Source organism: Sinohyriopsis cumingii, chromosome 15 (genome assembly GCF_028554795.1).
Source record: "Sinohyriopsis cumingii isolate HCF-2022 chromosome 15, ASM2855479v2, whole genome shotgun sequence".
NCBI lineage: Eukaryota > Metazoa > Mollusca > Bivalvia > Unionida > Unionidae > Sinohyriopsis > Sinohyriopsis cumingii.
The window spans coordinates 70,270,975-70,283,462 of record NC_142975.1 but is presented as its reverse complement, the minus strand read 5'-3'; the positions used below and the strand labels follow the sequence as shown (position 1 = coordinate 70,283,462).

Genomic DNA, 12,488 nt, shown 5'->3' with positions numbered 1-12,488 from the left:
CTTCTTCTTTAAGGAAAGTGAAAATGACTTTACTTTGTGACTTTTTAGATGTACAGTGAGTGGCAGTAGTTTATGACTTTTGATATGCTCCCTCACTGTAGCCAAGTAGTTCTGTGAGTGCGGTGTTTGTAGCATAAGGCAAAATGTATTGTATGCAGTATTGATACAAACTGTACCGTTAAAAAAAAAATGCACATTCACAGGCATGTGTTTCAGTAGCTGACTGACCATTAACCCTTTCTCTCCCTACTCTGTCCAAAAGGAGAAGTCACTTCTCCCTAAAATTCAAGTCTAGCTTGACCCATGGGAACCAGCTGTAGAATTATATTCAGAGATCCATATATGGGCATATCCTTTTGATATTGTCGGATTACATATTTTATATGAATTTACTTATGACAATTGAGAAAATAGCAATACCATAGTTTCAACAAGATGGCTTGCCAATATTAAGACCAAGCAAAATTGAAAATTGCCTCATTTGTCACAAAAGATCAAATGATGGCAATGCACTGTGGGGACAAAATAAGTTGTGTTGCAGGCAGTAGTTCTCAATAATAAAGGTGGTAGACATTGGCTGGGGTAACTTTTATTTTTGTTCCAGTAATTACGCTAAGGTTTTGCATTGACTTGCAATTATTGGACATTGTTCTATGTACACTAATAAAACTTGATTGGTATATTCACTTCCAAAGATGCCACTCACCATGGACAAAAACAATGACATACATTTATACACATCATTGATTAGGTTACATACTCAGGCTTCACACTACTGAATGCACATACCGCTACACAATTATGGGACTTAAATTATATTTTATGGACTGTTTATCAGTTTTCAATCTGCTCTTGGCAACAGAGGGTATTGCAGGTATTCAATCTATATGTATATGTTTCAGGTATATACTAGTACATGTACATATGGTGTCACAAAGTATTGAACATAGTTATTTCCTTTTCTTTCTAACTTTAGTAACTTGATGGTCACAGAAAATGTAAGAAAAAGCTATTGAGAGAATCAAATACATGTAATTCCCATTGAAATTATTGGGCAGCAGTTACGATGATGCTAGAAATGTTTCTGCACAATAAATACATTGTATGTGCTGGTTTAGTTGGGATGCTGTTCAGAAAATGAGGGATGTCTTTGCACCGTTATATGATCGTATTGAGAAATATTAGGTACATGGTAATATCAAGAGAAAACTGCATTGCTTTTGCTGTTAAAATCCAGGTTGAACGTTTATTAACAATTTTATAATTAAGACAAAAAGAGAAGACATTGACATCAACTTTCGAGAGACAGAAGTGAGAGCTCTCCATAATCTTGTGTCGTCTATCAAAGGAAAAATGGAGTCTCTACAAGATGCACAGACTCGACAGATGCAGAATATAGAGGTGGTAATGAACAAATCCATAGAGACTGAAGAAAAAGCAGTTACTTTGGAAACTGATGTTCAAAAGGTCAAATTAGAAGTTGAACAGGTAACTCATACCAAAAGAAAAAAGACTTGTGAAAGTTAAGAAACAGGTGTATATGTTTGGATATGTATAGCCTATTAAGTTTGTAAAAGTGATTATGATTATTTGTGTAATAATGTTCAGCACATTATAATATATATTAACCATGTATATGCAGTATGGACTTTGCCATACTCAAATATGATTAAAAATACCATATTTCTCTAACATTTCTATGTGAATATAAGAAATGTATTTCAGGTAATGAAAGTACATTAAATCAACATCGTTATTCTAGTAGAGATAGTAATATTAATAACATTGTATATTGTATTCCTTTGATGACTACTGTCCACAACATTTAATTGCATTTCTTTTTCATTTTATTCAAGGACTACTATAACATTCATTAAAACATATCCTTGTGATGGTCTTATCATCCATACGCTTACAAATTAGTAAAGAAAATAGAGTATTTCAATATTATATCGTATGGGCATTCTACTGATGCCTTTTTATAGCAGTCAAATCAACCTGAATTCCATTATCTCTGCAATTAATTATCTTCCTTAATTTTGCATGTTGCCTATTTTGCAATTAGCGAATAAAACAATTAGCTTAATATCCTAAAGTTTACCTAAAAAGTCATATAAATATCCTAAAATCTGCTGAAAGATTAAAAATTTCTCCTTCTTATTTGATTTTCTGGTCAGCTGCTAATGAAATAATTGCTATTGTCTTGCCTGACTCAAATATGATTAAAGTTGAGACATAATAAGGAAGGATGTTGTATACATAAAAATCATTGGTCATGTATAAGGATGTTGTATACATAAAAGTCATTGGCCCTGTATAAGGATATTGTATACATAAAAGTCATTGGTCCTGTATAAGGACGTTGTATACTTAAACGTCATTGGTCCTGTATAAGAGTTTTCAGAATCAACATTTAATTCTTTTTCTTAAATTATAGTATCATTCAAGATATATCATATCGCCTTGCATCAAAAGTTACCAAAGGTCAGTAAAGCCTCAAAAGGTCATAGGTCATTGTCACATAGGCATTGAGAAATTTATTAGTCTAAGAATTCATTTATTTGGAAGTAATGTTTTCTCCTATTATGTATGAAATATTGTCGTTGTATTTAATATTGACTTGTTAGGAGATATGGAATATTCAAGATTTCAGAAGGTCGAAAATGTTTATGTTCCTCAACGTACATAACAGAAATGCAAATATATGAAGGAGCTCATTCAGATGGATGAAGTTACTTCCTGTTGAAAAGAAAGAACACTGTATTTGCAAAGTATTTAAATATATTTGAAAGAAAGAAACAAATTAAATAATGCTTTTGTATTAAGAAACTCTTTTCTGTTCAGCTCAATGTATAATTATTTACAACCTTGAAGTCTGCGCATGGTTAAAAAGAATTTTCTTTATGTTTCAGCTGACAGAAACTTATCAGAAGATTATATCCTTCCTGGCAAGCAACCCCGACATACATGACAAGAATATCTCAGAAAACATGCAGGCAATGGAGAAAACTTTCACAGCACTGGAATCTAAATTTGAGAAAAAACAAGAGGAACTGGAAAGAAAGATAACATCAATAGAAAGAAAATTTGAAGAAATTGAAGAAAAAATGGAGACAAAGCAAACAACTGTCATAGAAGGTATTTTTAACCTGTTTAAATAAATTTGAACAAAATGCTTTTGATTTTCATGACGTAATAGTAACTGCTGTGAAAAAAGTTGAATTGGCTAATATTGAACATAAAAGCTTAACTCATTCGGCCCCAATCCCGCCTGTAGGCGTGATGAGGCTGTACCCTATTTCCGAGCTCTGCAGCACCAAGGTCATTTAAGATACACCAAAATGGGTGGTATTACAAAAAAGCAGATAGATATAGCTCTACAATGATACCAAATAATCTGGAAGTTCTAGTTGCACGCCAAAATACAGAGGGAAAAACCTCATCTTTTGGACCCGTTTTTTTTTCTTCACCCAAAATTTGCTCGTGGTTCGAATGCGATTTTGTGTCTGGATTTTAGACCTTTTGGCCTCAGATCTAAGGCAGACCGGTCTGAACAGCACACAGACAGGTGAACCTTTGCAAAAACTAGGATAAGGTGGGCATTTGGAATAAAGAGTGGTCTTCATACGATAATGGACCATTTAAGCACAACAACAAAAAAAAAAAAACAACAAAAATGACCACCAACTTTTACCCTTCTGCTCATGTGCAAGCAAAATAACCAACGAAAAACAATGTTTCTAATACAACTAATCATTAGTCTTATGGAAAATCTGTTGAAAGCCAATGTATTATGATGTATTCAGAAATAGCCCTCCCCCCCAATGTCTTTCCTACTCGCATTTCAGGCGAAAACGACAAAAACCTCTGGGGCTGAATGAGTTAATGGGAGAATTTTGGTGACATCACCAAATCTGAATCTGAATATTACTTATTTATTTCATCATTTGTGCATCAGTATTGCACACAAATTACAAAAATAGCCATTCTTTGACAATTTCTAAGAAATTTCCATAAACTTGATCAACTTATTCGGCCCCAATCCCGCCTATAGGCATGATGAGGCTGTACCCTATTTCTGAGCTCTGCAGCATCAAGTCATTTAAGATACACTAAAATCGGTGGTATTACAAAACAGCAGACAGATATAGCTCTACAATGATACAAAATAATCTGGAAGTTCTAGTTGCACTACAAAATACGGAGGAAACAACCTCATTTTTTGGACCCGTATTTTTTTCACCCAAAATTTGCTTGTGGTTGGAATGCGATTTTATGTCTGGATTTTAGACCTTTTGGCCTCAGATCTAAGGCAGACCTGTCTGAACTGCACACAGACAGGTGAACCTTTGCAAAAACTAGGATAAGGTGGGCATTTAAAATAAAGAGTGGTCTCCATATGAAAATGATGTGTCCATTAAGCCAAAAAAAAAAAAAAGATCTCCAACTTTTACCCTTCTGCTCATGTGCAAGCAAAATAACCAATGGAAAATGATGTTTCTAATACAACTAGGCATTAGTCTCATGGAAAGTCTGTTGAAAGCCGATGTATTACAATGTATTCAGAAATAGCCCCCAAAATGTCTTTCCTACTCGCATTTCAGGCGAAAACGACAAAACCCCCAGAGTCAATTGAGTTAATACAAAGGACACATTACATTAGGGTGTAATAAACAATAACTCTCATAAACAGCTAAGTTGTCTAATATTGTACACTAAAGAACAACTTGCATTAGACTATATAAGGTAGTAACTGGTATAAAACAGACAAGTTGGCTCCTTTTGTGCAACATAATTTGCTACAAAGAAAAATAAACCTAAGGCTATAATAACCAGTAATTATTATAAGGATTCAAGTTGGCTAATTTCATACACAACTCCTCACTATAGAAACAAATTACATTAGTATAAGAATTTAATCATGTTACATTTAAAAGGAATTTACACTACATTTACAAACCTGCTGCATTTACTGAAACCTTTGTAATCCGATCAGATTTCTACACTTTTTTTTAATTTCATGTACCTATATTTGAAAAAGTTTGGATCATTTGTTGTTCCATATTTGTTCTGCACCACAAGAAATATTGGGGCAGGAAAAGTTACCTATGTCAATCCATCCATACATCCATCCCTCAAACCATACCTACCACCACTACAAGCATTCTATGGGTATATAGTATTACCTTAGCCTGTCCATTCATACATCCAACCATCTGTCACACCTTGCCCCTCCCCTCCTTGTACAAGTGTTGTGGGGCCATTGAGTGTTAACTTTGTCCTTCATCCATATGTGTTTGCTGTTAGGTCAGTAGAGCATCTGTTTACCATGAACACTTCTCTGGTTTTCTACTCCAATTATTTTGCATAAAATTTAATATGAATTTATTTTCTTTTGTTGCTGTCTTCCATGTGTTATGCCAAAGCCAGATGAAGAAGATGAAATTGACTGAATCCTGTCTTGAAAGAACACTTAATTTTGTCTTTATTTTCATGGCAAGAATACACAAATACGCATCATGAAATTACAAAACAAAGTGATGTTAGACTTGCTTGGATATCATTCGTTAGTTAGGTTCTATTTATCATTTGGAGATTTCCCTTAGTTGCAAACAGATGGAGGATTAAGGACTGATATGATGAGATTGCAAATAATGCAGAGGTGATATGATCCAAGTTCCTGGGGCATCTTTAGAATATTAGCATTAGGTCTAGGAACAATCCAGTCTAAAACAACTATGGTTATTGGTTGCTTGGCTAACTGACTGTTTGAGTTTGAAAATGTGAATAGAATCTAGCAGTTTTGATGTATATTGATTTTCATAACAGTCATATTGAAGTTGAAATCTGCGAAAATAGTCAGGTTACCACCTACCAAATTTCCATAGTCCAGGAGGTTGTTAAACTGATCCAAAAAGAGAGATTTGGTCAGCTTTAGGAAGAACCTAGAGGGCGGTAGATGCAGGAACAATAGATTGACCTTGTTCCACTGAGAGTGAGGTTTGGATCAGTTCAAATGATGTGTGTTCGAAATTGAAAGTTGTAATGAAAGTAAGTTGGTAAATAATGGAATTCTTTGGGATTACAACAATTCCACCCTCTACAGGATTGGCATGGGAATGACTTGATGGACTTGAGGGTGTTTAGAGGCAAAACATGTATGTAAACTAAACAATGTGGGTTTAGAAATATTGTTCTTATTAAGAATGTTTGTGCCAATACAGATACTTTTTGGACATAAAATAATTTGAGCTGTCTTTTACCTTAAGGTCAGATTCTTTAATCCATGTTGGTTCTCTAACATTCTAACTTTCTCTCTCTCTTACTTTGTTTCTTTCTCTCTCTCTCTCTCTCTCTCTCTCTCTCTCTTGCACACACACACACACACAACATGATAACGCAATGGTCTAAAGGATTCCTTATTGGTGACTTTACATCTGCTTATCAAACATCACAAGTAGGGTTCATATTTTGAATTATGACAAACATTTCTTACCGTAAGTTTTCATAGTTTATCAGTATCTAAATGTGTCAAGATGCTTAACAGTAACAGCATAAGGTCAATAAGAAACTAATGCTATCCAAATTAAATATTTGCATACACGGATGTGCAAGAACTTGAGATGTCGTGATGAAATTTGTTTTGAAGACTTTATTATTTCCAGACGTAGTCTTGCCATTTGTGACCTCAGGATTGCCTTACCAGTATGTAATGGTGACATGTTAAAGATACATGTCTGCAGGGGAGCTACCTACCCCCACCACTTCAAAATCAATTAAACTGTCACATGACATGACTTACAGAGGAACTATAATATTGATATACCAGTAATTCCATGACCAAGAATTTCATCAGGAAAAGATCAATGAGACTGAAATTTCCTTAAGGGCAGGGATTCTGATGTTATCAATAAAAACTATTGCTTCTATTGTCATTGCCCTTAAGATCACAGCTGTAAACTTTGATCTGATTTCTGTAGCTTGATATTTCTCAGCAAGATTAAATCTTTGTTTTGGCTGAAACAAAGGCTCGATACAATTGCAGACCACATATAAGGCACTACAATGACAGCACCATTGCTGAGGAGGAGTTCCATCTTATCTTTGATGAAGTCAAGAAATACACAACCATGAAAAATGAAATATTAACTGTGTTGCAGTATATTGTCAAAAGAGCAAGATATTGTACTATATGTGAGCTATGTAACTAGTCTGTATATGGTGGAATAGTAAATGCCTCATATGAGATGATCAATGTTTCCATGGGATTTAGTATGTTTTCTGTGTAGGCAGCATAAAAAAAGGAAACTGTCCTCAGTTGTTAATAAAACAAGAAACAATTTGTATGAGTTATTGATGAAGTGTGTGTAATCAGTATGAAATATTTTGATTTGGGATACTTCATGTATTTTAGTTAGTTTTAATTTATTTGCACAAGGAAATTAAGCACTTGGCTGCTTTTACTAATCAGCAAGCCATATATCATTTTAACACAATTTTGAACTTGTTCTTATCATAGCAAAACTTCTAAGCAAACTGTTAACATTTTAAAGCCTTTGAATCCTTTAATATAATACCTTCCATGTTTATTATCACCTGTTATCTCTTGTTCAATGAGGGTTATTATTATTATTATTATTATTAATCAACTCTACAGACATTCTGACATTATTTTTGTCTCACATTTCAAATGTAACCTTTTTTGGAAGATATACAAATATATATATTTGTGAAATGTATGCAATACAAGTAGTAGGTTTTGAAACCTTTATCATTTTATAATCTTGTCTAACATGTATTCCTATATCTACAAGGTACATTTCTCAAGAATGATCTGTATAGTGGGTTAGTTTCATAATTTAAAAAATGCACACTTCTAAAAATCATACATAGTCTGTAAGCTTATTTTGCCAATCTTATGATTGAAGTATATAGCTTTGGAAAATATTATCAACACAGACTATGTGTTGAATTAGTTACATGTGCCCAATTGCACATATATATATATATATATATATATATATATATATATATATATATATATATATATATATATATATATATATATATATATATATATATATTGTCTCTTTAGACATGTCAGAAGCCCCAAAAAAGAAAAGACCAGAGATGACTGACCTACGACAACTTAAAAGTAAGTATAAATACCCACACAGATACACACGATTATCTTACTAAGCTCACTGACCTCAAGAAATTTGAGTTTTTGTGATTCATGGTCTTCTGTAATCATGGCATTATTATTATTATTATTATTAAAATTATTATTATTATCCTTTGTAGCCATCAAATCACATTAGCTTATCATGTGTTCATCCTCTGTCCATGTATCAACATTTGCTTGGTACAACTCTGGAGTCCATGTCTTTGATCAGATTGTCATCAGACTTGGATATAGGTTGATATCATCAAGAGCTTGAACAATAGTCAGATGTGTGGTTATTTTGCAACTGTTTAGCTGAGGTCGTTAGCACTCAGGAGGCAACATGTCTTGCCTGAGTTTAATCATACTGGTTAATATGCATCGACCATCACAAGCTCAGAAAATGGTGATATTGATCAATGTAGATTAATGAGGTGATCTTGCATTTGCCTGAACTTATTACCACCCAGGAGCCCGTGTCCTGTACGCGATTTGATCGAACTTGGAATGTATTATAATATAATCAGTATCGCAGTAATATTCAATATTGAGAGAGATCCATGCATATTAATGATCTGATCTTGCCTCTGTTTGGTTCAGGTTGTTCCAATCTGGAAGTAATATCTCTGATCTGATTTTTATCAAACATGGAATATGGGCAATTAACATGAAAAGTTTGGAAAAGATCCATGCACATCCATGCACATTTAACTAGGTTTCCTTGCCTTTGATTGGCTGAACTTATTACCACTTATTACCATATTATGAGATTTTGGTTGTAAGTTGATATCATGAAGATCTTGAATGGGTTTGAATTTTAGCAACCTCTATGCATATTAATGAAGTGATCTTGCATCTGATTGGCTGAGCTTGAGTGGATTCTGGAGACGAGACTTCTGATCAGATTTTAATAGAGTTGGTACAGTAAGACGTCCATAGTTTTTGTGGGAAACACACACACACACACACAAACACACATTGTGATTGACCGTGGTCAATAATTGAGGACAGAGTCCTTTCTGACTACTCACATCATTTTTTTCAAGTTGATACTTAATTATGTTTTAGTTTATATATAAGAAAATTATTGTAATAGGTAAACGTGTTTACTAGGTTTGAGTTCTAGATGCATCGTTGATTCTGACCTTAGAATTTTCTAGAAACAAATTTTGTTTACAGTTTGATAGAAATTTCCATTAAGTTAAACCTCATCCTGGATCTGAAATCGTGTCTTAGCTTCTCATATAAATGTTGTTTACTTAAGAATTAGTCATTCTATATCTTAATATTAGTTTTGGTGGATCAAGTTGTGTTCAGTTGGGAGGATTTTGATTAATTAAATGATTCACTTGAATTTCAACGTGCCCTTTGACTTTAAGATTTCGTTACTAGTTTGGAATTTTTGTTTCTTCATTCAAGGATATTTTGGATTCTAGCTTTGTACTACATCAAGTCTGCCAGCATATCAGCACTATTCCCAGCTAATGGCATATCAGAATATACAGGTTTTGAACGAATTCAAAATACTCTATACTATAGCATTTTTATGGGTATTTGGGATATAATTCACAATACCATAAGTTCCTTTTGAAATTTTCACTTTGTATCCTAGTGAAATAAAATATTTGTTGAATTTGTCAAAATTTTTTGGTTTTCACTCTTTTCTGTTACTTGGTTTCAGACGAAAGAGTCATAACAGTTTACAAAATACACATTCATGGGTACCTATGTTAATGGATCTCTCATTTAATACACATTCATGGGTACCTATGTTAATGGATCTCTCATTTAAAAAAAATTATGCACGTTTCTGTATAAGTTTACAAGTATACAGACATGCATTTCCATTTGCAAGTGATGAAGCTTTAATCTGAACTGCAGTAATTAAGTTAATCAGTACTAACATCTGTCATAAATGCTGGGATCTGAAATAAAGTCCCAACTTCTTTTTGCACACATATTAGAGCTAACACACTTAATACCACATTTGTAATCTTAAGTAATTAAGTTCTCATGTGTTTTTTAAACCTGCTATTAAAGCATAAAATTCTCAACAATTAGGGATTATGCATTTGAACCACACTAATGATTGTAAACCTGACAAGATTGCCAACATTGCTGTATGGGTAACCCTTTTTCTTGAGTGACCTTGACCTTGTGGTACAAAATTGAATCCATAAGGATCATGTGAATGGTATTGTAATTATTACATGTATTGTGATGGTGCAGAATCTATTGTTACAATATTAATGAGTGGTATTTAACACAGATGATTGATCAGCTAAATGTACTGAAGGACAGTGGAGATGTACATTCAAATCAGGTCTCAGCTGACCCGAAAACATCTAGGTTAAACTCGAAAACATCTAACTTAAACCAGTGCACGAAAAATGGTATTATAGATCCTTATCAAATTTGGTATATAAGCTTATATCTTCAAGATCATGGATGAGATCATTTATGATGAACATCCACACATATTATGAACAGATTGGATGAGCTTCTGGACATTCACAAGATCATTTTTCTGAACACGTCATTTTTCATCAGACTTGCTATATAAGCCTGTGTATCATCAAGATATCAACACTGTTATAAATGAGTTTGATGACCCGCTTCACTTAACATTGGAATCAAGGTCAGACTGTCACTTCCGAGATTCATATACACATCTACAAATACATTTTGACCAGATCTTGAATTTATGGATGAATAGATTGGTGAGCACTGAATTTATCACGTCATGTACTGCTTTTTAGTTCTCGCAAGCATCTTCCCAGTTACTGAGATGCATACAGTGGAACAGAGCAGCAGAATGACTCGAACAGTATATTTGAGGGGCAGTTTGGTTTCCAATGGGTTTGTTGCTATTTACAGCGTATAAAAATGAAATATATTTGTTCCAACTGAAATATACTAATCTTAGTGAGTATGGAAGACATGCTGATCAATAGGACCTACTCTCTTTGAGTTTGATGGAACATAATTTATATCTACATGTGTTTCAGTAATGGAATGAAATGAATATCTCCTTATCATACATACATACATACATACATACATAGTTTACATACATACAAATATACGTACATACTCTAAAATCAACATATACAAGTTGCCAGGTGATAAAATAAGAAAAAAATAAGAAAAAATGAGTTCTTTTTACAATCTAAATATTTAAAAAAAATCAATTTATGATGAGCACCTTTTATGTTCTTGTAAATCCTTTCTTTATAATATTGCATAGTTGCAGAAAATGTTACAAATTGTACATAAATTAAAGATAGATTTATAAAATAACTAAATAACTTTTGATAAGGGTTTAATATGTTACAGTACTTGTTGTATTCATGCTGTATCGTTTCTATAACATATGTACAATTGCCAATTAAATTTAGGTCATACTGTAAGCAAAATATTTGATCTGTCTGTTTTATCTCAAGTAAAACATAATAATACTAAGATCAATAATAAGTCTTCTGTTTACATTTATTGCCTGTGTGTTAATATGGTCAACATTAGATATTCTGTTTACAGTTATAACCACTGAATATATATATATATATATACACACACACATTAAATCAACCCATGGCACAATAATACGCATATATAAAAATTCTCACGAGCGTCTGGAGTTGATTCTAGATCAATGATCAATTTCCACACATTAATCAATAGTGATGTATGAAAATAATGATAAAAAGTATTAATAATCCCTGTTTTTTAAATGAATTTAATATGGTTCACATCTTAATCATTTCTGCTTTCTTTCCCCCCTCCTCCCCTCTCATGCATATTGGACAAAGAATGCAGAATTTTGGAGTGAGAGAGAAAAGGAATTTGGGCTGGATTAAAACCTCAAATTGGAAATTAAACCAAGTAACCTCCAAGAATATGATTCGTCGTAACGATATGTGTGCACTTTCCTTGGGATTTAGCTACAGTGTTTATCAATAATAAAAAGTTGCAAATCATGTCAACATTGCATGGTAAATTTCTCGGTTATGTTATGCACATACTGTGATGTATTTAATGTTTTGTTGTTGTTTCTTAAACATACTATTATGTTCTAAAAATGGATTATTAATAATTAAATATGAAAATATCCAAATGCCTATCTCTTTCTCTCTCTCTGTTCCATTGTAGCAAGATATGGGCTAAAATCTATGAAATGACCAGTGTAGAGGATTTTCTTTTTTGTCATCCCACGATGTCTTTGGACTTGTGAATGATGTTAAAAGAGAAGTCAAACCAACCAAAGATTGAGAGAGAGAGTTTTAAAGTCAAACTGACCAGAAGAAGAGAGAGTTTATGATCGGTG

The 12,488-nt window shown here is 33.1% G+C and overlaps 1 protein-coding gene across 3 annotated transcripts in view; it reads left to right on the top strand.

Annotated features, from left to right (window-relative positions):
- Nucleotides 1-12,488, top strand: part of LOC149782036 (uncharacterized) — a 54,768-nt gene that overhangs the window by 25,065 nt on the left and 17,215 nt on the right. For all 3 annotated transcript variants that reach the window (XR_016414205.1, XM_089933445.1, XM_089933446.1), the window contains exons 6-8: nucleotides 1,270-1,488; nucleotides 2,913-3,138; nucleotides 8,096-8,155. Coding sequence is in view for 2 of the 3 variants with exons in the window: in XM_089933445.1 (XP_089789571.1) it covers nucleotides 1,270-1,488; nucleotides 2,913-3,138; nucleotides 8,096-8,155 (505 nt within the window). In the remaining variant the exon portion in view is untranslated. The remainder of the gene's footprint in view (nucleotides 1-1,269; nucleotides 1,489-2,912; nucleotides 3,139-8,095; nucleotides 8,156-12,488) is intronic.